General features: G+C 45.9%; 1 protein-coding gene across 9 annotated transcripts in view; it reads left to right on the top strand.

The window, feature by feature from the left end:
- The window catches only part of ITM2C (integral membrane protein 2C), a 51,261-nt gene that overhangs the window by 6,118 nt on the left and 17,782 nt on the right, over positions 1-27,361 (top strand). For 3 of the 9 annotated variants that reach the window (XM_072868391.1, XM_072868393.1, XM_072868394.1), the window contains 4 exons: positions 9,158-9,363; positions 11,645-11,762; positions 12,832-13,061; positions 15,191-15,256. In XM_072868391.1, the coding sequence (XP_072724492.1) occupies positions 9,309-9,363; positions 11,645-11,762; positions 12,832-13,061; positions 15,191-15,256 (469 nt within the window). In that variant the 5' untranslated portion in view covers positions 9,158-9,308. The other 6 variants (XM_072868392.1, XM_072868395.1, XM_072868399.1 and 3 more) reach the window with 6 other exon arrangements.

Raw genomic sequence — 27,361 nt, 5'->3', positions numbered from 1 at the left:
CAAATCCAAAACATAGCCCCACACCAGCCACTGTAAAGAAAATTAACTCTATCTCAGCTGAAACTAGGACACCATGTCACTGTTACTTGTTGCCTGAGTGAAACTGCTTTTTGTGCCAACATTTCCACACCTCTCCAACCTTATCCTCTGGCACAGTTTACAGCTGTTTGAAGGCTGCTGGAAATAATGCTGGCTGGAGCACTCTGCTGGAGAGAGGTCCTTCAGCCTGTAGCTGCTGAACTTCTAGACACGTGTGGTCTGCTTCTGAGAGGTCTGCAATGACTACAGGTTTATGTTCGCCGTTCAGGGACGTTTTGCTTTATTTGGAGAGGGGGGAAAAAGTAGTCTGTAGATCAAGGGTCAAAAGTCCTGTGACAGCCAGGAGATGGTTTTAATTTGATTGTCCCTATCTTACAGTGTGGCCTTTAACTTCAGGAGGCAGAAGGTAAGTGAGAAGATATCTCTACCCAGATAGAGTACTGGCAGTTCTGATCTGAGGTTCTCCACACCTCAAAGAAAACTTCTGTGCCAAAGTGGGTAGTTTTCTGTCCCTTTTTGCCTCCACAGCAGTGGATGGCACAGAAGCAGATCTGGGGCAGGCACTGGTTGTTCATGGTAACATCACTTTCAGGTTTTGGATCTGGCTTCGTTGATGTTTCTGTGCATATTGTGGCCTGATCCAGAGCCCACTGAAATGTAAAAGATTACTGGTGGCTTGGAGGGCTTTAGAGCTGGTCTCTAGGACAGTCCAGGTCTCAAGGCATTCCTGATCAGTACTCAGTGGGCAGAGAAGGGTCTCCTTTTGGCCAGGTACAAGAGGTCAGGTGTTTTTGTTTATAATGCAAAAAGAAATTAATAAAAACCAAGCCTTGGGAGCATTCCCAGCTGTAAGAGAAACTTCTGCTCTACAAGCAAAGGACTTAAGGGAGTCTGCTTTCCAAATCTCCCATTCATGTTCCCTGTGACAGGCTTACAGGTGGGAAGCAGCATAGGGGTGGCCACTGTGGCTCTACATGTGTGCATTGCCCAGTTTACTGGTGCCAAGCAGAGTTTGTGCCTCTGTGTGGGGTGAAGGCAGCCAGCAAAGGAAGTGGGATGGGGAGGAGGAGACAGCTACAACTATTCCCAGTGTCAATGTGGAGCTGCTAAGTGGCAGCAGCAAGCAGGTATGTTACTCTGGAGTGGAAGTCGGGGTGCAAGGGGTGAGGGAGCAGGGATGGGAGCTGAGAGAGGAAGAGGATGGGAGAGATGAGGATGCTCTCCTGCAGGATGGCTTGGGGCTGAAGGGGACTGGGGAGGAGAAGGAGGTGGTTCCAGCAGGGAAGAGAGGACATGGGGATGGAAATGCTAGCTGAGAAGGCATCTAGGGATTGCTGGGAAGTGCCTCTTCCCTCACTGGAAAACTTGTATCTGGGCCTGTGTCTTGCAGGTGGAGATCCCTGCATGGGGCTGCTGTAACCTTCTACCCTGCTCTGTAACCGGGGAGGATTACTGAACACCACCCCCTGCCCTGCACAGCAGGCACCTCTGGCACTCGCAGCCATGGCTGTCAGAAATGCGGCAGTTACACAGGGCTGTCTGAAAATTGTGGTCACAGCCCTTGCTTTGTCTGAGACTGGGCTCTCTAGCTGGACTGTCTCCATCTGAAAGTATCCAAAATTGATGTGGATCCTCTGGGGCATTGCGCAGTTTAGTTAGTCTAAGTCAATTCAGAATGAAATACTGTTTTGATCCTCTTTGCAAACCAACCTTTAAAAAATTTTTTTGGCAAAAAAAAACATTTTTCCCCTTATGGAAAATTTCTGTTTTCTCAGAAACAGAATTCTCTTTCAGAAGATATCCCCTATGGAAAATTCCCAACCAGCTCCAATTCTAAAACTTGATGCCAGAAAACATCTAGCAGGCATTAGCAGAGGGTGACTTGGGGTGTAATGTATCATTTAATCCTAACTAGGGCAACATAGCCACATGAATCTGAGAACACGAGCAGGCGCTCAGCATCCCTAACTCAACATGCAGTAGGCAATCTACCAAACACACACATGCAGAACAGGGAAAAAGAGTCATAATAATTTTTCAGTTTTGAAAGCTCAGTTCTACCCTGAGAAAGAAACTGGCAAAATGTCATCAGATGCGCCATATCTGCTTGCTCTTACCAACTTCCAAATGAGATGATGGTGTGGGGTGTTTTTGTGTGTGTGTGTTTGGGGTTTTTTTTGTTTTGGTTTGGGGTTTTTCTTGTTTTTTGGCTTTTGGGGTTTTTTTTTTTTTTTTTAGAAGATAGTTTCACCAATAACCAGTCTGAGAGAGAAAAAAGTTTCATCCTCCTGTAAGAGTTATGCAGGGGAGAAAATTATCTGGCATATTTGCTGGCAGATTAGACTTAAATGTTGAAGTTGGTTCTGTTGATGCACAAGAAATAACAGTCTCCAGTCCTTCTCCCACAGCTCTGCTGCTGCTTTTCTACTCAAAAAAGAGACCAGCTGACTGAGAAAGTGCCATTCCTTTTAGCAGAAAAAGGATTTGGGATCCAAGCCTGTCTCAAAAGGTAATTTAAAGCCTATTCATGGAAGCATCGTGCAATTTAGCAACATATCCTGGTAAAAAAGCAGGCTTCTGAACAGGAAACATGGCTTGGCAGTGCAAGACAGTATCATATTGGGAAGGGAGAAGGAGGGAGAAAGGCAGGTGAAGTGCTTCAAGACATGGTAATGTTTAAGTGTCCTTCCACAGCGTGTTGATGGGTCTCTCTTTCTTTTCGTGTGGACCGTACAGGCTCATCTTTTAGGGCTGAGCTCACAGGCTGTGATCAAGTATCTCAAACTGGTGTCCTGAACATGGACTTCAGTGTATGTTAAGCCTATCCACATGCTGAAGTACTTTTTCCTTTTTTAGCTTCAGTGTAAACTGCTGGCTTGCCTGCCCGCCTTTGATATGAACTGAGCAAAAGAAGTGGCTCTGGTTCAGGTTTGGGTACATGGTGTCATGGGCCAGTGCTAGGTCTTTAGCAGCAGCCCAGCACTGCTATGATAGCACAGCTTGGGGGCAGAACTTCTATTTTGAAACATATATGGATGCAAGTTAGCTTAAAACATTTCTTGAACCCTGAGAACAGACCAAGCTGTTATGCAGTCACTGTCCTGCTGCTGCTCACTGAAAGTCCCAATACCACAGGAAATCTTACGGATGAACACATTGATTATTCCTTTTCCGTAAGAGGGACTTCTTCCAGACACACCTAGAGATACTGTCTACAGATCAAATTGCAATAAATATCCAGCTGCAGACCCACTGATATAAATTATTGTCAAAGGCCATGAAAAGGTGTTTTATTTATCACTAAATTTCACTCTAGGTATCAAGGACAAGTGTCCTCTGCCCAAGGATAGCTGTGAATTTTTGGAGGGGTTTTTTTTTTGTGTGTGTGTGTGTCTGCCCTTTTTTTTTTAAAGCTAAACCATTAGCAATTTAGAGATGTTATTTTTTTGGCCTTTTAAAAATATTTCTTGCAGCTGAACTAGGTTTGGTTTGGTTTAGTTTTGTTTTTGAATCCTCAGATTTGCAGACTTCCATCTGCAGCCCTGAGAATCCAGTGCAAGATGAGCACTAACCAAATGTCCTTACCAATGTGCTTGATCCCGACTTCTGCATATCTTTGATGCTGTTTGCCTCAGAGCCTTCAATTTTTAATGTAAAAGAGAAGCAGGGGCAAAAAATTCTTTTTAGAGTAAGGAAGAACTACTGAAAAACCCTGAAAGGTTTTTTCTTTCTCAAGTACTCTATGCATTATAAAAAGGGGGAAGAAGGTAGTCAAGAGGTTCTGTGCCCACTTCCTTTGTAGGCTTCCTTTGATGATTTTGTTCAAGCAGTTGTATGCTGTTTTTTGGGTTTTCACTAGTGTGAGCCTTCCCCACAAAGAAGCAGATGAATAAAGTTTATCTTACTTGTTTGTCGTTACGTAACATATGAAGCCTTACAGAACTGCCTTTCAGGTGCTGTCATGAGCTGCTCTTGCACTTTGAAACAACAGATGAATTCTTACGGGCTTTTCCTGTTGTTGCATCTTGTTTTTGAGAGTGATAAAAATGAAAGTCATTTTTAGGCAGCATTTCGGACCCATTTCATTTCTCAGTTAGAAGCACTCAGCATTTCACCACTCCTGCAGGAAAGACCAACAAAACACTTAGTGAAAGAAGTCTTGTTTCTGAAGAGTTGAGCATGGTTGCAATCTCATAATGGCAAGATTTCCGCCTGAGCAGCTGTTGGCCATTCTGAAATGTTTGGTTAGCCTGTTATCTCTTCTAAATATATAAATATAAATATGTACTTAAAAAGAAAAAGGTAGAAAGTAATAGGAAGTTAAGTCATGCAGGGTGATACACAAACGTTCCAAACGTTCCTTGTTTATGTTGTATCTTTGCACTGAGTGCAGTATTGCGTAGTGTCACAAGCGCTGAATATTTTCTCTAGCGAAGTGATGCATTTTAATTAAATTCACTGTTTAAAGTTCAGTTATTCATTAAAGGTACCCAGTTGTGTAGAAGGACGTGCTGACCTTTGATATACAATCCTCTGAAGAGGACTATTAGGGGTATGAACTAGAAAAACATTATTTCATATAATTTACACACAAAAAAATGTGGAGAGTTCCTTCGCCAGTTAACTATATCGGTGTATACCGTTCACCTCGGTTAGTTCATCTGACAGTTTCAAAGTGACACTGTTCACTGATATCAGCAAATCAGGGCGTCCATGTCCTGTGGTTTCTCTCTCACGGAATCTGGACTTTGCTGCTGTTAGTTGGCTCTCGCAGCTGGGGCTGAGCCTCAGCCTCCCAGGCAGCTCCGGCCTCTCCTTTGACCGGGGTGGGAGCCCTTGGGTGTTTCTGGTTAGTGGCTCACCTCTGAAGGGCCTTTTCATGATGGAAGCAAGCAAATACAAAAGCTTTGCAAAATTCAAGCTGCATTTATCCACAACAAAGAATGTACAGTTCTCAGCAAACAATAAAACATTTATTCATTTCCATGCTCTTATTCTTTGTTTTCCACTGTTCAAGTGTTCTCTGTGTTGAGGTTGAATCTTTCAGGGCCCAGTAGCCCTCTGCCAGCAGATGTCTTCTTTCCTGAAACAGAGAGGCCCTGTTTTCTCCTGGCATCTTTTGCCCTTGTCTAGCCTCAGTGTAAAATATCCTTTGCTGTAGAAATGTGTTTCCTTTCTCTCTGAATTTTGTCTTTTCTTTTATCTTCTCAGATTCAGCACTAGTTTGATCTTGTTTTCCTTTGCTGGTGTTATCCCATCATCAGCCAGTGAGAGGGACAGACAAAAAAAAACTGGCTTTATCAGGAGCAGAATTATTCTTTTGTTCTCCAAAATTATGAAGGGCTTGGTTTCTAATGGTCTTTCTTCAACCTTTGCGCGGATAAGCAAGTAAAAGACACCATGGTTTTCACTCAGCATAAGGAACATGAGGTAATAGGCAGTGAAAGATGGTCAAAAGATAAGGAAGCAAACACTTAGGTTTCAAACAAATAAATTTGATACAAGAGGTTTCCCTACCTACTGAAGTGTCTGTGAAGCCAAACGGCTCGCTCTACTTGTGAAAATTTAAACTGCAGCACAAGATGTGAGTGTGCTTCAATATGTGTGAGGGCTTGAGAAGGTATGGCATATTTTTCTGGTTCTTTCAAGACAATGTAATTTCCTGCTATCTAGGAAAGCGAGATTAAAGAAACACTGTCTTTGGGGGTTGCAGGTATCTGCTGGGCAAGTAAAGTAAGTGATGTTTAAAGGTCAGAGCGCTCTGTTGATGAGAGACGTATTGAAAGGGCAAAAGAACCACAGAGGACTTCCTGCGTCATTACAGCAAGTGCTGTATGAAGTTGAGAGAATAGCTGAACGAAGCAAAATGATGACAGGATATTTAAAGTAAAATGGGGAAATAATGAGTCATCCCCGTTTATTAAAGTGGAAGGAAAAAGATTTTTGCCTCAGTTAATTTTTCTATGGGATATAAAGGCAGCCTTTAACAAAAGGGGAAAAAAAAATCCCAATTCCATTTCATTCCCTTTAACCCAACAAATTAAAATCCCTTTAGACTATGGAAGTTACCAATTATGTAATGTTGTTACCAAAAAATCAGTATTTTTCAGGAGCCTTGGGTTTAATCTTCCTTTGTAATCAAAGTGATATGTTGCTTGGTTGTAAACAAACACATCTGTACTCATGAGTGTTTCTCAGATATCCAGAGTTAAACAGCATTAGTGAAACCATGTAATTGAGGGCATGTCCTTAACTGTATGCAGCGCTGTATGAAGTCACCCAGACTCTCTGTGAGTTACATCACCGATCTGATTACCTTGTGCAGCTCTCCTGGTCTATTGCCCAGCTAGTGGTTCAGGGCAAGCTCATGAACTGCTCTGCTGTGTTGTGCTGTGACGACTTGCTTGCAAGGCCTGAAGCACATAGAAAGCACAGGTTTATTTGGAATAGATCATCCCCATGTAATAGATATTGTATTGATTTGGGAATTTATTTTATTGTATTTGGTGTTTCTTAGTGAAAGTTTGACTTCCCAAAAGGAATACTTATCTGGGGGAAGACCTTGCAATGCATTTTCCAAGAGATTCCTCCTGTTCTGTGCAGATTTATACTTCAGACTCTCTAGTATGTTAAGTGACCTCTTTGTCCATCAGCAGCTTTTCCTGAGAGCTTTTATGCAAGTTCTGTTGCTACTTATTACTCTGGTAGGAAATCAGGTTGCACATGTTGGATGCCTAAGGTGCCCAGCCCTTACACAGGTGATGCCCTCCAAAGCAGTCCTCCTTAACGAGGCAGGCTGATGCTGTCAGGAAAGCTCACTTCTCACGGAGAGGGTCCATATGGTCTGTTGCTATCCGTTTGTTGGTATGAAGAAAAACATCTTGCAATAAATGAAAGTCCGATAACGTACACAGTCTGAGAGTGTGTGTAGGGATAGCTTAATGTTGACATCATTAGTGCTTGGTCACCTAGGTGATGAATCTTGCTGCTATAGTAACCTGGAGGCTACATTACTCATCAAATATGAATTTTAACAAACAGGAATGTTTTAAGGTGTTTGTATCTTGTGTCCCCTGTAACTGTCTGTTGCCCTTTTAAAATATTTATAAGAACTGTAAAATGAGACTTTTAAGTAAATGTTTTATTCCCCTTTTTTTTCCTTGGAATTGTGTCCTGGAAAAGACATTATGTTTATGCCCAAGCATTGAACTTCAGATAGAGATTTTTGAAGAAAAGTAATGCTATTGCTTATCACCTTCTGAACTCTTGCCTCTTAGGACTGTCCCTCACTAGGGAAGCTGATATTTTGACTTGTATCCAGAGGAGTTTGAGCCAACTCAAATATATGTATCTTTAGGCATCCACATGGATTTTTTTAATATACTTGGGCCATCATGCATACCTGCAGCCACGTGCTGTTCCAGGGTCACGTCTGGAATGTGGATATTCTGTGTATGGCTTGTAGTAGATTGTGGGACACTGTAACTTCTCTTTCTTGACCCAGAAAAGAAGTGATTTTAATACATTGAGGTGCTTTCAGCTCATTAACGGCGTAGTATGTTCATTCAGGAATGCAACCTTATATGCTGCTGGGTAAGAGATTTTCTTGGATTCAGATGCCAGCATGTTTTGGTGTGTCTCACTGAGATCTGTGAAAGGTGATTCAGAAGTCACAAGAGCACAGAGTGGCAGATCAGCTCATAAGACTACTGATTTTTCTTTTTGATGACTATATAAAAATTGGCTGTGTGTTTTCAGGAGTCCCACAGTATATGCCCTCCATTACCCACAGTGTATGATCTTTTTCACCTGGACAATAAAGATAGTAGGAGATTTTTTAAAGTCCTATACGGTGGTACTTAATGCCAGAGAGATTTTTAGGTTCCTCTTGGCAGAGCAGAATGGGACAAGGGGAATATGTCCTGATGACTTCTGGAGGGACAAACTGGTATATCCTCTACAATCTGACCTGGCTGACTAGACTTTCTGCTTTTTGGAAAATTTTACAGAGGATGAATAAAAATCTGGAAAAATGCTAATGAAATCAAAACCTCAAGTGATTAAAAACAAGACTGCTAACTTCCTGTCCCACTTATGCAGAGCACTCTAGGCTTACCATGAAGATAGAGCAGGGCCAGCATGTGCACCCAGGGACTTCACCAAGATAAATTTCCATGTAAATCGGGAGCCATAGAATAGGGTAGCCCATTCATCAGAAGCAACTCTGTGGAAATACCCCAGAGGGTAACCCTAGTCGTGCCTGAAATGTCCAAGAGAGTGCTCTGATGTCCCACCCTACAGTAGTGAAGCTTTGCCTGCTGCTGGCACACGTGGTCCTTGATGCAGCTGTGTTAGATGTTTTGAAAAAGCCTGAGAAGAATATTTGTTCATGGCTCCCCAGCTGTAATATAGAGCTGGAAATACTGCCTCTGGGCATTAACAAGACTCTTTAAATGCTGTGCTGACCAGCATCTTCACTGGCAGAACAGGGACTAGCTGTGTCCACGTGATCTGGTAGCTGATGGTTTCTTAGATGTAGGATTAAAGCAGAATACACATTCTTGGGAATAGGGGTAATTGGTGGGGCGGGATACAATTTAATAGGCCTTGAAGATAAACACAGGGAAATGGAGACCGCAATTGGAGGATGCTCTGTACCTAAAGTCACCTGGATTTGCTGTGGATGCTACAAAGAGAGGGTGGATAGAGAAAGATTGCAGCGTAGTTTGGGCATCTACTAGTAATCATTTGGGTTGCCCTCATTCCTGGGCGGAAAGGTGTGAAACAGTGTAGGGGGACAAGAAGAGAATGTATAGAGAGCTCGCTTTAGCTGCGTAACTATTGTGCCCATGTAATTAGCTGAATTAGAGCTAATCTAATTACATTTTTCATTGCTTGTCCGTTGGCACTATTGGCTTCTATTTGTGGTGGAGTCCAGTTGACCCCATGAAGCAGTCTCTTCTAATCAATGATCAGCTGCCCTCTATGCCATGTGAGATTAGGCCAGTTTTAGAAGAAATAGCAACAAACAGTGAAGTGTGTGTGTGTGAGAGAGAGGTTTCATGGTAGCTGTTCTTCTAAATGTTTCACCATTAAATATTATTTCTTCCTCCCTTAGGAGGCAGACTCTGCCAGAAAGAATTTGGCTATGGCTGGCAAGTTGGGTGAAGATTAAAGACCTGGAAAAACATCCTTCATGACTGAATTCTGCAAGGGGCCCTGATCTCAGTCCCTGGTCTGTAATATCAGCAGGCTAAAGTGCTGCTGCCATGTTCGTGAAGCCGGAGCCCTGTCATGTGAGTGTACCAGGCACTGTAAATAGGAGTGAGTAGCTACAACTCTTTTTTTTTTCTCAAAGGAAAGCCAGCTGCTTTTCCTCGATCCCTTGGAAGATAACCTCAATTTCCATGTCATCAGCTGAATTTCAGGTTCTACCTCTCATCTTAAAGTTGTCAAGGATAGTTAATAGCAGTAATAAGGGAAGAGGGAGAAACTACAATAGGTGGGATTAGGTAATGCTTCTAGCCCTGTATTGAACTGCTTATACTTTTATGGAGCTAAAGCAAAGGAAAGCTGAAGGTCCCTAGACCAGGTGTTTCCCTTCAGCTTATTTAATGCTTGAACGTGTTTCAGCTGGTGAGTGCAAGGGGAAGTAGACAGAACATTCTCATCACTTAAAACTAGGAATAAATTTTGGTATCCTTTTTCCTCTCAACGATTTTCCTCTCAGGGTTGAGGAGCAGTGGCAGATCTGCCTACACAGCAGTTATATTTGTTCACCCAAAAAGCTGATGGGTGAGTGGGCCAAGCCAGCCAAATTAGTGGGAGTAGTTGAGGGTGAAGGTGGAGCTGATTAGGCTGTGCTCGATGCTGTGCAAGAGTAGCTGGCCTCAGTGTAAAAGAGGCTTCTGAGTTTAGAGAAGTCAGCTATCCTAACTATAGATGCCTACGCTCAGGTTTTGAACAAAACCTATTTTTGGTGAAGCTCTTCTTAGATGTAATCTTTGTTCTCTTGTCCCTGGGACCTTCTGAACAGGAGCATGGCAATTACTAGATGTGGTTGAATTTGCTTGCTTTGGCTTTTATTTCATTTGGGCTGCAAAGCAGAGGATACTTACATAGCAAAGGCTAGATCAATTTCTGCCAATTGCTGACTCTGAGCTTGCTTGAATTTGTATAATATGTGCTGATGCTATAAATAGGAGCAGCTCTGTCCCTTGCGCTGAAAACTCTTTGTCAACCATGCAATACTGAGATTTTATTAGGTATTAATTAAGTTACGGGTATGTATAGGATGCCATGTGTTGCTAAGAGGGATGGCAGATTCTTTCCATGTGACCCAATTTGCAGTAGGTTTGGATATAACAAACAAAGTAGCTGAACAAAAGGGTTGTTCACTGAGTCACCCTCCCAAAAAGAAGGCAAAACTGAGGATGTCCAAGCCATTGTTTGGTTTGGTTTCTCAGTGAGACATTTTTGTCTGCATGTCTGTCTAACATGCTGGCCATGGTTTTGTTGTTCTTGTTTTTCCTCATCTTTTTGGTGTGTATTTTCAGTACTGTGTTCAAAGGCAAGGCACCAAGAAGAAGTACCAAATCTAAGGAACCAGGGCAAGAAAGAGGCTGCCTGCTGTGCAAATATTTTGGGCAACAACTGGGCACCAGGCAAAAATGTAAATAAAGACAGAAGAGGCGAAAGGGAGGAGAAGAGATTCAGGCTCTTTGTGGCTCAGTCCTACAGCCAGTTAACACTGAAGTTTCCATCTCCTAAGGATTATCAGTATTATTACGGTGTCCTGTGATACTTTATCCCTCTTGGGTTCAAGTCCTAAGCATGCAACATAAAACCCTGAGATGTTAAACAAAATCTGCTAATTAAAGAGATAGCAGACTCTTTTAGAGGATGTGGCTGTCACAAAACACCACAGGAATTATCTCTGGGCTTTGAAAACCAGTTCTTCAACAGTCATACTCCTGGAAAGAGACCACATTTTCTTTCCTCCTTGCCTGCATAAAATCTGCTGGAGAACTGGCACTCATATTCAGTGTCATGCGCCTTTCTCTTCAGTGTGTTCTGCTCTTGCTAGAAAGCATTCTATTCAGGCTGAGCATGCTCACTCACTCTTAGCAAGCCCTGAAGAAGAGGAAAACTGAGAGATAAGAAAAAGGTGGGGGTGGCCTTTGCTCACAGTATGTTACTTGCATAGTGGATGGGCATGAGCTGGTGAAAACTGGGGGCTGCTGGTGTAAGCTAATACACACTCTTGAAACTACCCAGCTTTTCTGTAGCTGACTAAGATACATGCCTTGTGCTCAGAACTGTAACTTCAGGCACATTTTCTTGGAGCCAGGCACCTGACACCATAGAAAGTGGAGTCAATGGTGTTTCACTCCCCACCTTTAAGACTGATGCTATGCTGTATCTGCACTAAGTAACTTTATGTGATGAGCCTGTTGGTTCAAACACTGCTTTGGCAGAGCTCATGTTGAGGGAACACTTGCCTGCATCTCAGAAGATTTTGCCAGGACTTCATGATATTAGTCCTTATGGTGAGGGGGGTATCAGCCAGTGTCCCAAAATCCCTTCCCACTCTTTTGGTTTGCAGGTCCCTGGCAGGAAGGAGGGGGCTTTGGTTCAGTTTATTGCTTCACGAGAAGACCCGCGCCCTGGGCTTTCCACATCAGTTGGCCTCTTTCAACATCAGACAAGCAGAATATTACAAGGTTGGTGCAGGTAGAGCAAAAAGCCCAGTTCTTGAATACAGAACTGGAAATGAGGTGACAAAAGGGAAAGCAAGAGCTCAGATTACATCTTCTCTTGTACTTGGGGGTCCCTCTTTGGGGCTCTTTGGGTACTGGGGAAGGACGCAGCTGAACTCTGAAGCTGAGACCTCCCACCCGCCTTCTCCCACAACTACTTAAATCTAGTCCCATGCCTTTTATCTTCTTAAACCAGCATCTCCCCTACATTCCCTTTCTCCTGCTTTTGTTCCTAATCTGTATTTTAACACTTGCATTCATATGTAAAGCTGAGGAATAGGGCCCTTCCCACTTCCTGGTCTTTCTTGGCTTTTAGACTTGTATCCTGTTCTTTTCACTAGTGCTTTCCCATCAACTCCAATGCCCTCCCTGCTGGTCACAGCCTTTGTAGAAGTGATACAAAGTACTCTGTGCGGAGTTTTCCAAAGTATTTTGATTTGTGGAAGCCCTAACATGTTTCCAGTTAAATTGTGGATCCGCCTATAGAAAAACTCCCTCTAAATCTCAAAAAGTATAAACTGTACAACAGTTCTGGTAATTTTGTTGTCTCTAGTGTGCTCCCTGCTTATCCTATGACATAAAAATACGGATTGGGTATTTAGGGTGCTGCCTCCAAGCCACCTTTTTCCTTCCCTTTCTCACCATCCCTCCCCACTTTTTCTCATATACCTGTTAGGAGGTTTTGGTGCCACAGCAGGCAACCAAATATTAACAAGCATTCTGGCTCTGGCTTACAACAGTCCTGCCGCCAGTGGTTAACTGAATGTAGTGGTTCAGGTCAAATCCATGGTACATCTGGTCTGTGCATACTTTTTGAAATGTGGATACTTTTTTTTTTAATATTGACCGAAGGATGCTAAGTATTAGCTTTTTATAGACTAGAGGTTATAAAAGAGATATAACCGAGATACCTGGAGCTTGCTAGTTTCCAGGAGGGAGACTAATCCAGGATAATTCTTACTATTAGCAGAAAATTACTCACTTATTATTTTTGAAATACATAATGGTAATAGATTTCCATTTACCCTTCTAGGTGGCCCAGAGCTTCCTGCTGCTGCCTAACCATCAGTTTTCTTTCAAAGAAGAGAAAAGAAGGAACAAAAGACTCAATCCATGATAGCTGTAGTAGGGATCAACATGTTACCCCAGCTGGTGCAGCGTGCACACCCAGTAGTGACAAGAAATTCAGCTCAGTTCAGCTGCAGATGAATGCTGTAACTTTCCATGGAAACTACTGGATTGATTCTCTACCTTTGGCTACAGGTAATTGCTTTGCCTCATGCAATTATGTGGGGTAATTAGGAGCAGATTATACAAGGAATAGCAAAGATCATCAGTGCATCCTCCGCATTCATGGTCTGTTCCTTTAAGAGTGATTATGACTTTTTTACCTTTTTTTTTTTTTAGGCCAGTCTGTCTCTTCCTTTCTACCCAGATGATCAGTATGTGGCATAGGAAGAGGAAAAAAAAAGTATGCTTTCAGCACATTACTGAGTTCTGCTCATTTTTAAAGCACGCTATCTAGTACAAGCCCTTATTGGAACTGCAGTGGAAAAGCAGAATGATTTAAGGACTCTAAAAAGGACTCTAAAATTCACATTTTCTTCCAGCCTGATAGAGTGAGGGACTATTAATACACCAGGCAGACCTCTGAAATAGATGAGGCTTAGTAAATGACAAACACATTTTGGTTGACTCAGAAAATATTAAGGCAGTTAGCTTGTGTTCTGTCTTTAATATTTTTTTTTCCTACATAAAGTGGTACTTTTTTGAAAGGTGAAAAGTGGCAAGGTAGTGGACAGTTTCTCTAATAAAGGTTTATAAAGTTCCCACTGATCCCTTACTTGAGAAGTGCTATCCTGCTGCTATGCTTAATGAAAGATCAGTCAAGTAAATTGTTCCTGGGATTCAACTTAATTACATGCAAGAGATGGAAACTTTGTTATCAAAGACTTATAAAATATCAGGTGGCTTTAATTAAGTCAGTAAGGTGGCAGTTTTAAACTGAAACCTGCTTGCTTAATAATAGAAAAGACAGATTTGAGCAAGATGTTTTATAAGCAGCGTGTCACTTCTCCACTGCAAGGCAAGAGAAACATTTTTTAAGCCGCGTTAGTGAGAAACGTTAAGTTCATTGTCAGTGTTTATCCTCTAAGCCTCAGACTGAAGGGACTATAGCTGGAGGAGGTTTCTTATTGAAAAATTCTTTTAGTCTGAAACTCAGCATATGATGACTAGGGTGATTTTTCTTAATGCTTACAAAGCCATTTATCCAGATATGTAATTGAAATCAGGAGATGCCTCGGAATGACATGGCTGTGATTGGTACTAAATTTTGAAACCTTAAATAAGTAAAGATGCTTAAAGTTTTAGACCTTTAATGTTGACCCATTTTATAGTCATTTGGATGTTTTCCTATAAATTTTTAAAATACCTGGATTGGGTTCGTTGTTATGCTGGGAATAACTTGTCTTCCTCACCAGTCCTGCAAATTTTTTTTGTGGTACAGTAAAATTAATATGAGTATATTCCAGTTGTATTCACAAATACTGCAGACTGGTTGATTGTTCAAGGCACTTGTGTATGTTTCCATTAAAAAAATAAAATATAATTTTTAAAAAGCGTTTTTTAAAAGTGCTTGTTAACATTAACAGCATCCTTCAGGATTCCTGACCTCATGGGGAGCAGTTTTTGCTCCGCAGGTGCTTTTGGAGGCCAGGTCATATTTTACAGGGTGACGTTTAAGACGTGCCTAGACATGAGTTGCAGAACCAGTGACCAGGGTGGGCAGTGGGCTGTCAGGTGGGGCTTCCTGATGGAGAACAGCCAGACTGGTCCAAGCAGGCTGCTTCTGAGCTGTGAACAGGGGACTCCCCTAACACACACACTCTGATGTCAGTCTTGCATATTTGATCAATACTACTTTCCACTTAAAACAGAAAATTAGTTGTTGTACTCCAGAGAAGACCCAGGTTGATCCAGTAGCTGACAGGCCAGCACCTGACTTGCACAGAAAAGACAGAGCCACTGTCACTGCTCCCTGGTGCTCTGCTGTTGGCTTGGCGTGGTGTGATGTGTCTTTCGGTCTGTTTGCCTCTGCAAAAATCAATAGAATAGTTCTTTCAGGAGCCCCAATGAACATCAGGAGCCTCGTGCTTATTTCTCTCAGTATCTTTCACAAATGACCTAAATATTAGAAGAGGATCCTTTTCTCTCCTGGCTGCAGGCTTGTCCCACTAGTCCTGCAGACTGGTGGAGGTGGAGGCCTGTTAGCCACAAACAGAAAGAACAAACCCCAATTTTCTACAACTTCTGCCTTTAAAGATTTTTGTGTCAAGCTTTCTCTGCCATTTGTCAGATGTACTGAGAGATTTCATACCACTTTTCCCCAGCTGGCGTCCTGGCTTTAGATTTCTTCTCTGTGATGAGAGTGGACCATTGGACTGGAGACAAAGGAGGTAACATAGCATTTCTTGTACAGAGAGCTGTGCACAAGGAAGAGTGTAGCCAAACAAAATAAAAAAAGGCAGGGCCAAATCTATGCCCAAGAGTGATGGAAGGGGGTGGAAAGCAGGATAACCTGGTGGATTGAGAGGACTAGGGCACAGGGATTTCTGCCCCTCTGCTCCCGTTCTGGACACTTCCTTGCTCTAAGGCTACATGTCATTTAAGATAAACATTATCAGAGTAGTTAGCAATTGCCTTATAGCTTTTGTCATGGAAGAGTCTGATGGTGTCTCTTTGGTTTGCATGTTGAGTGTGAGATGTTTGGATCTGGCTGTAAGCACTCCTGATGCCAGAAACTCAGGACCATCTTGTCTCAGTTTGAGGTCCTAAAATTAGGGGCTGTTTTGGAAATGCTGCCGCTTATCTCTGTGTGAGATAAAACTTGCAATCCCAATGTAACTTTTACCCACACAGCAGGATGCCGGGAGGACTGAGAGGCTCTAAATATTGAACAATGGCAAGTCAGCACTGTGAGCAGTTGTTGTTGTGAGTCAATGTTGAATCCCTGCCAAAGATGCCTTTTACAAATAAAATTTAGCACTAATTTATCAATGAGTTAGTTCATAACATGATGTAAAGCACTCAGTACATAATGAGTCCTTCTGGATCGAAAGAAAATGCTCATAACGACTTTAGTATAAATAAATACTATGTTTAAGTGAACCAAATCAATGTAAGGGTATTGCTGTGTTTCTCCACTGACAGTTTGCTACTTTCTTTATTACCCATGGCTGGCAGAGAGGGTTTCGTTGATTTTTTTTTTTCCCGTTTTGTTACCTTAACAAAACTGTCAGCATGTGTTCTTTACTCCTTGTTGTGCAAGTGCTTCAATGAATCCTGCGTACAGCCAGGTAATGCCCTGCTGTTCCTGCTGTTCAGAAAGCCTTCATGTCCACAGCCCCTTGCAGGCAGCTCTGCTCCCTGCTGCTCCCCAACCAGCGTCCAATGGCACGAGACCGGAATCACTGGCGCAAAAGCAACCGCCTCAAATTCTCTTCTGCGTGCCACACTCTGCTTTTGTCAGGAAGGGCTTTTTGTAGATCATTGTCCTCATGATGGAGGTAATCCATCTGTTCTGCTGCCCAGAGCTGATCCTGGGGGAGCGACCAGAACTGAACGCTCTCAGTTCTGAACGTTCCTCCATGGATTCTGGTCTCAGGCCTTGAAACGAACTGCAGCTGGGTTTTTCCTAGCTTTCCCCAGCGTAACCTCTGCTCTCTGTGTGCATCTGCTCCAGGCTGATGCATCTTCAGGCTTGGTCGGTTGTTTTAGTTTTATTTTGTTTTGTGGTGGTGTTTGTTTTTTTTCTCCCCCCCCCCCCCCCCCCCCCTTCCTGACCCCATTTCAGCGGTGCCACTTGCAGTACTGAAAATTTGGCACCCAAAGAGCCAGGGCTTCCTGGGGCTGCTGCTGCACACTCCGTATCCTCAAACCTGTGGAAGGGCTCGAGAGCTGCAGCCGAAAGCTGTTGAAGGGAGAGCTGATGGTGGCTGGTGGGGGAGCAGACAGCTTTCGGCTGAGACGGGAAGCAGCTGTGGGTGCTGTCGGCAGGTTTATCGCCCGAGAGTCGGACGGTGCCTTCGGCTCCCCCGGGGACTCCCGAAGCCCGCTGGTGCCCCGGGCGCAGCCCTGGTGGTTGCAAACCCCCGTTTGCCTTCACAGCCCTCCGCAGGGGGCTCGGGGGACGCCCCCGTCCCCGGTCCCACCGGCGGCGGGCGGAGGAAGCGGGGCGGTGGCGCGCCCCGGGGGTCTGCCGGGGGCGGTGGCGGCGGCGGCCCCTCCCCGGGGCGGTGCCGGTGCCGGCGGCGGCGGCGCGGGCAGCGGCGGCGGCGGCGCGGGGCCATGGTGAAGATCGGCGTGCAGCAGCCGCCCGCGGCGCTCAAGCCGGAGAAGCAGAAGGCGAAGGCGGCGGCGGGGGGCGATGGGGCGGCGGGCGCCGTGCTGCTGCCCCCGGGCGCCGTGAGTGCGGGGCGGGGGCGGGCGGGCGCCGCGGCCCGGGCTGTGCGACCCGGCCCCCGCGGGTGCCGCCGGCGGCAGCCCTCTTTGCGCCGGCTTTTTCCCTTTTCTGCTAAGTTGGAGCTGAAAGGTGCGTGCTGTGGGGCCGGGCGTCTGCGCGGAGCTCGCTCCTGTTCGGAGAGGCGCCCTGGGAAAGATAAAAGCGTCTGGTTTTATGGATGTTAGCTCACGTCCTAGAGGGTGCGTAGGCATCTGAAGTTTGGAGAAGTAGGGAGGGGATGGGGCAGTGTAGTTGCGCCGTTATGGGGAGCAGCATCCATGGGCACTTCAGTGAATGGTCAGCGCGGACAAGTGGCATCAGAACTCATCCTTTTGGTCTAGGTGGTTTTGCCTGGGGGAATGTAATTTGGGATTGATCATTCATGGGTGGACTTCGAATTCTAACATCTCTGAAGGTTGAGGGTTGGCACAGAGAAGAGGCGAGAGGAACAAAACGGCTGGTACTGGAGCAAGGTGAGAATCAAGGGGATAAGAGCATGCTCAGCTCTCTAGATGCTTTGCAGTTTTCAAGATGGGAGTTGACATGCTGAAGTTTAATTGCTCTTCTGGCTTCAGATGATGGGTATCAGAGGGGAACGAGTGCTCATGCCTGCTCATGCCTGCGGAGGTTGGGATCCTGCCAGGATCCTGCCAGGTGCGAGGTGAATGAAGGCAATGGGGCATCCCTGGCAGATGTAGAGCATGGCTGGGGCCTTGTGGTAGAGTTATGTCGAGTCCCATCCAGATTGCGTGAGTCACGGGCAGGTGCCGGCAGGCAGTGCTGGGTGGTGTGGCTGGTGCTCCTCTGGAGGAGGAGAAGATTAAATGGGCACTGTTGTGTTTGGCCAAGAGTTGAGTGTATCTGCAGTCTATCGTGCTAGAGAGCCCACAGTTTGCAAGCTCTTCTGCGAGGGAAGACCCACACAGCATTGTGTGTAGTGGGGAGGGTGTGGTCCAGAGAGGTGGGCCTGACCCACAGCATCAAGTCCATCTTGTTACAGTGCTTCTGTATCAGAGCAGGAGACTTAAATGGTGTTTCTGTATTCCTTGTAAATGCCTCAGACTGTGCATGCAGTTTAATCATTTATGGAACCCTAATCTTCCCGAGTCAAAAAACTGCGGGGGAGCTGTGGTTTTGCTCTGTTCCTGCAGCAGTGCAGAGCGTCCCTCCTTATGTGCCTTACCAAGTGAGTGCGAATTACCTGCCCCAGAGAGTTGTTCTGCAGTAGGGGCTTCAGGAGATTGCTCAGTTCTGCAGAGAGTTCAGGGAGTTGCTTATATCGTAATGATCTCTCACATCACGTATGGATATGCTTGCAGCTCTCAGCTGTGCTGTCAGTGTCTGAATGTGCTCAGTCTGTCATGATTGCATCTATTAATCTAGTGCCTAGGAGCTGTATAGAAACCTATAACGGGGCAATGTGGCCAACTGTGATATCTTGGTGATTTCCAGACTTCATCTTTCCTAATTACGAACAAAAGAAGGTGGTAGGTTTCTTCCCACCTTTGATGAAACCCTGAAAGTTGACTATCACACTGGACTTCTGGCTCATGCTGCCATAAAACCAACTTTCCACAGCTGGGAACTCGGTCGTTCTGCCGATCCTTCATAAGCTCAGGCAGGATCTGTCTCCTTCTCATGTGCACTGTGAGAAAACGAGTTTTAAAATTGATAAAATAAAAAATAAAAGTAGCAGAAGCTTATTTCCATCATTAGTGCTGCCAGATCCCAGCAATCAAAATTATTCCCATTCAGGTCCTGCCAGATGAATGAAATTGGCTTAGGTAACAAATAATAAATTTTGGGTTCTTTATGTTGCCTCGGGCCTTTCTCTGACTCCTGGGGGGCACTATGTTGTTCTTTTAAGCCCACACCAGCTACAAAGGAACATAAAAATATGAATATAGAACAAAGACTCTTCAACAGTCTCTTAATTCCAGCAGACGGGCATGTAAGAAAATAAGCATAAGACCTGTGACAGAAAGGCAGGAGCAGGTTGCGGTGAGCCAGTGCAGCATGGAGGGTGTCCAGGGAGCAGCACATCTACTGACAAGAAGGTGGCCTTTTCCTGATGCTATTTTTCAGGGTATCTGTGACACTGGATTCTTTGATAATGGTCTTTTGGTTGTAGTTTGTACTTAGCTGGACCGAGGGGGTGTGCTGCTTTGTAAAACACCCAACTTGTGGGGTTGGTCCTTCCGTAGCCAGGCTTTCTTGCCATGCTCTCTCTCCTGCTGCCAATAATTCCTGTCTGTGTGTGTCTTGCTCTAGCTGCCTTGCGGCAAAATGGCATTGGTGACATGCAAACAAGATGCTCTGCATTCCTTTCCTCTTTGATCTCACAACTTCAATCCCAGTGATAGGAGCCAGAGCTGGGAAATGATTCAGTGGTGGCTTCTGCAGCCTGTGAATTTTGGCAGCTCCTCCGTGAATGCAAAGATGTGGCAGGCAGGAAGATGTCTGTGATGCTAATGTGTCCTGAAAAGCAGTAGGTGAGGAGTCCTGACAGCAAGCTTGTGTGTGCTGAGCCTTGTTTCTCCCCTGTGCAGCTCAGTTTGAATTGGAAAGAAGATGCAGTTTGAACTCTGTCAGAAGAATCCACATAATTTTGAGGCAATTGCAACATTTTAAGGGCTTATAAAAGAAACAGTCTTGTTGTCAGTAGGAGCTGGGAGGATGCAGCAGCCTCCAAGCAGAAGGCAGTTTGAGGTTATGCAGTCAGTAAAATAATTTGTTGTATTTGTTGGAAAATATTTTCTCAGATGCAAAATAGTATTCAGTGAGTTTTAACTGAACTCCAGATTTACAGTCTGAAATAGAAATAAATACATATGCTGTGTCTTTAACTGCTCTGGGAGATGTGCTCCTTGCGTTTGCGATGGACATTGAAATCCACAGGAACTGAGTAAAACTGATGGCTGGAGCTCTCCAGTCAAAATTTGGTTTGTGGTCTTTTTTTGGTTGATTGCTTGTAAACCCCTCTAATACTAGCAGCTAGTTATTCTGCCGCGCAAGAGCCAGAGGAGAAGGGGTTTCGTTAAAATCGTCTGCTTCACGAGGGGTAAATGATAAGAACTGGAGGGAAGAGGCGCCTGTCATCCCTCTTGCTCTGTATGTAGCAGAGACTGGCTGCTCAGCTGCCCTGGACAAGGGCTCTGCCAAATGCTCCTCCCTGCTGGCTCGGGGTGGATCGTGCCTTACAGCAAATGCTGCAGTGCAGACCGGGCGCCTGTGGGGACCAGGACTGTTCGCAGATGATGGGAGGACATCTGTGTGCGTCGGGGGATGCTTTCACAGGAACCCTTGGGGAGAGGAAGCAGAAAGCAAAACCTGTTGTCCTGCATCGGGGAAAGGCTGTGCTGAGATGGCGTGTGCGATTGTGTTAGTCTTCGGCTTGCCAGAAGGATGAACGCTGAGGGGAGGACAGTGTCTGCTCAGGCTGTGGCTACTAGGTCTGGCTGGTGGGAAAGAAGGGCGTTAACGAACGAAGTAGGAGGACTGGGAGAGTGCTCTCCATAGCTGCAGGCACTGGCAAGCCCGCTGGTAACGCCTTGGCAGTGGGTCAGAGGCCCAGGGGTTGCGAGGGGCTTTCCAGGGTGCGCACAATGGTGTCCTGTGGGTGCGACTGATGTTTTGCTCTTGGTTGGTTGCAGTAATACCAGGGTTTGGTTTCATGCCTTTCCTCTCATCTGCATTCCCTGAGACTCAACAAGACTATTCCTTTTGATGGGCTTTGGATCACACCCTGGTTGCCTGGAAATGCTTCCTACAAGGAGCTGCTTGCTGCCTGGTGCTGAATCTGTCCAACCCTTCTGTCTCTCTGTGTGGTCTCTTTGAGGGCCGCACCTCAGGATGACCGTCAGCCTCCTGGCCTCAGCCTCAGCCTCCTGGCTGCAGGGCTGCCGCTCCCCGGGCAGCTGACGGCCGAGCTGCCCCAGCCTCCTCCTTGCTGCCAGCCCAGGGCAGCCGGCAGCAGCTCCCGCACCAAGTGTGGTTGCCCTGTTTGTACAGAAATAGCAGGGGAAAGCCCTGAAACCTTTGGGGAGTGTGTTCCCTGAGGGGGTGGATGCCTCCCCGGTGCCTGGGAAGCTCTCTTTCCTCTGACTGCCACTGCGAAACTCCTCAGTGAGGAGCAGGTCCACTGTGGATGTGGAGCTCTTAGCAGACAGATAGTGTCCCACTGCTGGGGCTGTTGCTGTGCCCCTGCTCCCCTGCCTTTTCGTGCGCTCAGGTGGGGACAGTGAGCTGTGACTGCTTTGCATCTGTCTGAGCGAGCCCGAGAGGATGTGTGCTTTATGGGAGGTGGGAGCAGATCGGGACAGGCAGCAATGCCGCTTCTGGCCTTCCCAGAGGTACCGGTGTGCTGTGAGCTGTGGTGCTCCAGAGCTGGGTGCCGGTGCATGGGGCAGGTGGAGGAGTGGTGGCTGTGCAGGCATCTCTGCCGGCCCTGTAAAGCGGGCTCACACCAGCTTGGTGGTAGCTACTGTGCCAGTGCAATGCTGGCTTTTGTGAGCAACTGCCTTGCAGGATGCTGTGAGGTGGAAGACAGATGTTGAGGGAAGGGGATGTGAGAAAAAGTCTTTTAAACAGGCTTTTTCACAAAGCAAGCTGTAAATCCAGAGAGAGGGAGAAAAACTAGCTGGCAGCGATGTAGATTGATTATGCTCATTGACATGTTTGTGTGCTTGAGTCCAGGCTTGATGCTCCTCAGCTGTGGGTATTTTCACTGTGTTGAAGTCTTGGTTTAGGGATCTAAACACAGTAGATATTAATTTGAAGAAGCTGCCTCCTGTAACAGAAGGTTATTCCTGGCCTTTGCCGAACCCTCCCGTATCCACATGGGCTGAAGTGATGACTTCTTTTTGTGTCCTGTATGGAGACATCAGCTTAAAAAGAAGTGTTGTTGCTGGTTCTCGGTTCTCCGTGGTTTGGGGATGCCCTGGAAGCGGAGGAAAAGGGCTGAATTGGAAAAACGTCTCTGGACGCTTACAGGATCCGCTCTAGTGAAATGCTAGACTTGCGTATTTTACTGGATTCTGGATGTGAATATTTGATGTTCCAGCTGAGCATGACAAAGGATCTGGCTAAAATTGGCAGGGGGATTAAGAGGGGGAATTACTATTTCTAGCAGAAATGTTATAAATGTGACTGAATTTGGAAACGCGGAGCTCTTTTTCACCAAAGAGATTGTAGACTGAAGAGCTGGAGACAGAGAAACTTGAAATGTCTGTCTAGAGGTGTGCATTCTCCCAAAGCTGGAGGAGGGCTGAAGCCAATGCAGCTTTGCACGTAGGTGCTCTTTACATGGGAAGAACCTGTTGTGCTTGCCTGCTTTGGGCGCAGCAAGGTCTCTGGCAAAACACAGAAAACAAGGAAATATCTCTAAAAAGAAGCAGTTTTAAAGGGAACAAATAAACCAAATGTAAGCAAGAGGCAGCAGCTTTGCTGCACATGCTACATGTATTAATACTGCAGCGCTACAGGTCCTGTCCTACGGACAGGAACCCGCCGTACTCTGCTGTAAGAAGCCCTGTGCTGTGCAGTGATAAGCAGAACGCTGATTTTCACCCTTTTGTTGCACTGTGCTGCTCACGTGGCTGTTCGGGGAGAGGTGGCCTGGCAGGTGGGCTGTATGGCTGCTCAGAGGAGGGGAGCTCCTGCGCAGCAGAGCATCACTTCCACGTCTGGAGAGGCGGAGCGTCTAGCGAGGATGAGTTGTCCTTGTGAGCAGTTTTGCAATTCCTGCTTTTGCACTACCAAGTCTTTGCTTGTTAATGGGTTTACAGGAGACGGAAAAGGCATTTTCACTTCTGGATGGGTATTTTCTTCCCAGGTGACGTATGGGAACCTAGGTGTGTTTTGGTTTTTTTAATGCCAGTGTTACCGTTTGAGGGAGGACAGTGTGGGGGGTTTTGGTTTTTTTAATCCATCCCTCTGCACTTGCTTTGCAGAGTTGTCTTCCTTGTTGCCATGCCCTACCGTTGAAGTCAGTTTGAACAATAAAGCTGAGAAGGGTAAATCTGCCTCCTCTCTCTTGCTGTTGTTAAACTAGACACCATTTCTTTGTGGTGAATTTTTGAGTGTAGGACTGACTGTCAGGGTTTTCCTACGCTGCTGCTGGGAGAAGAGGTAATAGCTGTCAGTGTTTCTGAAAGGGAGCAATGACTTCATTTTATGGTGTGACACTGTGTAAGTCCTGATTTTCAGGGAAGAGGCAAATGTTGTAACCTGAAATCTGTTTCCTTGTTAAGATGCTTCAGCTTGAACTCTGGGAAACACTGGACTCTGACGCCTCTGCTCAAGAGTGAACAGTACAGGTTTACGGCTCTGATATCCCCTCTTGTCTGCAGAGCCAGCAGAAGGCAGTAACTTGGCTGTTCCAGCTCATAAGCATTTTGGGCATGGATGTGTCCTCTTTTCCACCAGCCTTTTGGGAATCGGTCACCTCTAGTGGGAGGGTGAGGTGGGACAGCGATGGCTTAATTGGCTACAACCAGATCAGCAGTGCTTGGCTTGCCCTTGACGACATCCAAAATGGCTAACTTGCTCTTGACCACCTTTGCCTGCCTGACTGTAGAAGCTCAGAGGTGGGTGCTGCAGTTTTAAATTGCACATTTGTTTGGATCCCAAAACTGTCTGGACATGGAGCTCTCTGGGGGGGAAGCAGTGGTTAGAACCCAGCCACGGTGTTCAAGTGAGTCCTCTGCCCCACTGTTGCTCTGCTCTGGTGCTTCATCAGGATCCAAAGCCGTCACTGATGGTGAACCACTTCAGGTGAAATCGTGTGGAGGTCTCTTCCCTGTCACATTTTCTGCTTTCAAATGTGTTGGGACAGCACCCGATCCTTCGCACCTTTTGCAAAATCAGTCGCTAGCACTCTTTGGATTGTGCCCAGGACTCCCTGGGCCTCTTGCACAGGTTGGTAGGTAGTTTTGTTTTATGCTGGAGCAATTGTACAATTTTAGTCTGGAAAAAGGTGAGTGTGTGGCTGTTGGAAAGGAAGTCTGTCCAGCTCCTTCCCAAGTGCGTGGTCCGACTGTCCTGCCACAAGACAGCTTGTTGCTTCGGTGGGCAGTCAGGCTTGTGGCTTGCTTCTTCCCAAGCCACGCATGAAGGTGGAAGCAAGCAGGCTGGTTTGGTGGGCAGCTGGTAGCAGCTTCTCTTCACTTCACCTGGGCGGAGAAGGAAGACACTACACTGAGAACAAGCTGAAAGCTGTTGGCATTTCCTTGCATCAGTTTCTCAATGTTCTTGAATATTTTTGGCATTGGTCAAAGATCTTTTAAGGAGTCAGGTGTCTGCCCACCTGCATATGTCTTTACCTTTGAATCAAGTCTCTCTCTTTAACTTTGCCAACCCCCAGATGTGAGAACTTCCCCTATTCCCAGAGCAGCCACTCTGCTTCACTCTTACTTGAGCTGCCTTTTGCCTTTAATTGCTCTAGATAGGTTTTGAGACCCAATGCCAAAGCTTAACCTTTGTTCTTCTTCTGGGGAAAATTCCCATTCTTTTAATGCCACCTCCCACTTCAGGGTTGCAAAAAACCTGCTGGCCTTCACTTGGCAGTGCTTGCTCCTTTTCTCTCCCAGGTGAGGTCTGCCCAGGTGCTCCAGAGCCTTTTAGCTGTGGTGGTGGAGCTGCCCTAGGGCAGGGACTGAATTCAGACTGATTCCTGTCATCACAGTGAGTGGCTGCAGCTCCTGTTGATTTCTGGAAATCAGGCCATGTTTATCAGACTCCGTATTTTTGGCAGTCAGGCTGTTAAACACCCAGGTTGGGACATTTTTTGCCTCTTTATCGCAGCTATTTATTTTCTCCTTGCCTGCCTGCCTGTCTGTCTGTTCAGTGAGACGCTTGGGACTCTAGCTATGTGCCTGATAAGAATAGCCTTATTTTTACAAGGGGCTTTGTTGGCTCTACCAATGCTCTGAATGGTTTTACTCCGAGGAGAGAGGCTGGAAAAACTCCAGCTGGAAGTTGTTGTGCCTCTGCCAAAAAATAAAATAAAAAATATACATGGAAATGAATTCTCATCGCTGTGCAAAGAGGGAGGAGAAACAGCCCCTTAGTTCCAGAAAGGGATGGAAAAAGGAGAAAGGAGGGGGTTTTATATCTCTCTTACTGACAAGGGAGAAGAAAAATATCATCACTGAGCGCTTAGGAGCTCCCACATGCTAGGCTGCATTTTTAACATCCTGCTGTCTTTGTCGTATAGCAACAAAGCTGGGGTTTTTAATTAGCCCGTTGTTTTTGATATTCTAATTTCCAGCACTGCGAAGTGACTCCTGAGGCAGGTGGCTTTGTTGCTAGTCACTTGTGGTGGTGGTGTTTAAAGATGTGATTAGATTCATTTATTGCAACCTTTTTGCCTCTGGCTGTGATAGTCTCTTAATTACAGCCCTTTTTGGGTTTTGGTGTTGTTTTTTTTTTGGCTTCCAGGCATCTTTGAGTACAAAAGCCATCAGTTGTGTTCTCCGTGGAAATGCTGCTGCATGCCCTGCACAAGCGCTGCTCAAGTGCTGTGCACAGGGAGTTCAGTTGCCTTGGAAACTGCGCTATATGTATATGTGGGTGTAAATATAAATATATATATATTTATATATCCATGCACATACACATTATTTTCTCTTCTGACCTAATGCTCTTCAGCCTGGAAGGACTCTCCTTCCAGGTGACGGGCTTGTTCGGGGGCCTCTCATTGCTAGTGCTGAGTGCTGACCCCTGTGACTCTGCCAGGGCGATGGCCCAGGCACCGTTCTCCGCTTGGTGTCACCTGGTGTTTCTCCTCGTTTCACTCCCTCTCCTCTCTCCAAGCATAACTGGTCTTGAGGACAGGACTAATTTTTTTGTTCATCTGGCAGAGGAGCGTTTTTTGGAGTGTGGGAGATGCTTCGGTGGATGCAAGGATGAACTGCCTTTGCTGTGATGGTTTCTCTCTCTCTGTTAGTCTCCCCCTTCTTGTCTGTCTTCATCTGTCTTTTTTCCTTTTGTGTGTAGTCTCTCACTTTCCTTTCTCCAGAGCTCTGGATTAACAATCACTCTAGTCCCAAAGCCTGCCTGGCCACCCCTGCTCGCTCTGGCCATCCCTGGGGGCTATTCACCACCAAGCTTCCCTGGGTCTGAATGCCTAAATACAGGAGTAGTTGTCTCTGGGAGGCAGGTCTGGATCTCCGTGCCCTACAATTTATCCCACAAATTCTCCGGTGCTTTTTATCATACAGAGCAGCGGCCCTAAGCGCCGGCAGTGCCCAGCACCTGCATGTAGTCTGTCTGTGGGGTGGATGGACAAGAGAGCTTTGCTTCATGTGCAGGAAGAGTAGGCTGCATCTGTGTGGACGTGGGGGTCACTATCTTGAGAGGTGACACTCATATCCAAGCCCGGCGCATCAGAGGGGAGGTCAGTCTGTATCAACCTACACCCACTGCGGTAGCACTACAATTTGCCAGCAGTCAGCTGTGGGGTTTTTCCATCTGAAGTCAATAGAGGTGTTGCTGTCACAGGTCCTTACATTTTGTAAAGCAGTAACTGATTTTGACTGTGAATATGGGACTTGATCTGCTGGAGGCAGAGACCTTGAACTGATTTTTTTCTTTTCCCATAGTCCATATTGGTCTTTGGTTACCAGAAATGAGTAAATGGTGAGATCAGTTAGATTTTCTGATGTGGGTTTCTCAGGTTTCGAGCCCTCTTCCTTTGAGGAAGCCACGACTGCCTGTGGCAGTGGCTGTAGTTACATCAGTACATCTTCTATGTCAAGAACTCGGGCTGCTGCTCCCTTGAAACGAGCAACCTCCCAGAGAGGGGTGACGTATTTTGCTGCCTTTCAGACAGCACTCCTCTCCAAACTGCATCCCTTTGAGTATTTACACTGCATCGCATTTCTCTCCTCACTTGTCAGTCGTCAAAATCGCATCTACTATTTTTAGTCACCCCAAGCTTCTTTGCCTGTTGGGGGTGTATACTTAGACACTTGCTGAGCTATGTCCCCTGTTTGTCAGGCCCTGCTACACCTAAAATGAAAGATTTCAAACCTGCGTGTTTCAGAAATGCAGGAAAAAC

Source organism: Ciconia boyciana, chromosome 7 (assembly GCF_034638445.1).
Source record: "Ciconia boyciana chromosome 7, ASM3463844v1, whole genome shotgun sequence".
Classification (NCBI taxonomy): Eukaryota; Metazoa; Chordata; class Aves; order Ciconiiformes; family Ciconiidae; genus Ciconia; species Ciconia boyciana.
The sequence above is the reverse complement of the archived record's forward strand: the minus strand, read 5'-3'. Positions and strand labels throughout refer to the sequence as shown.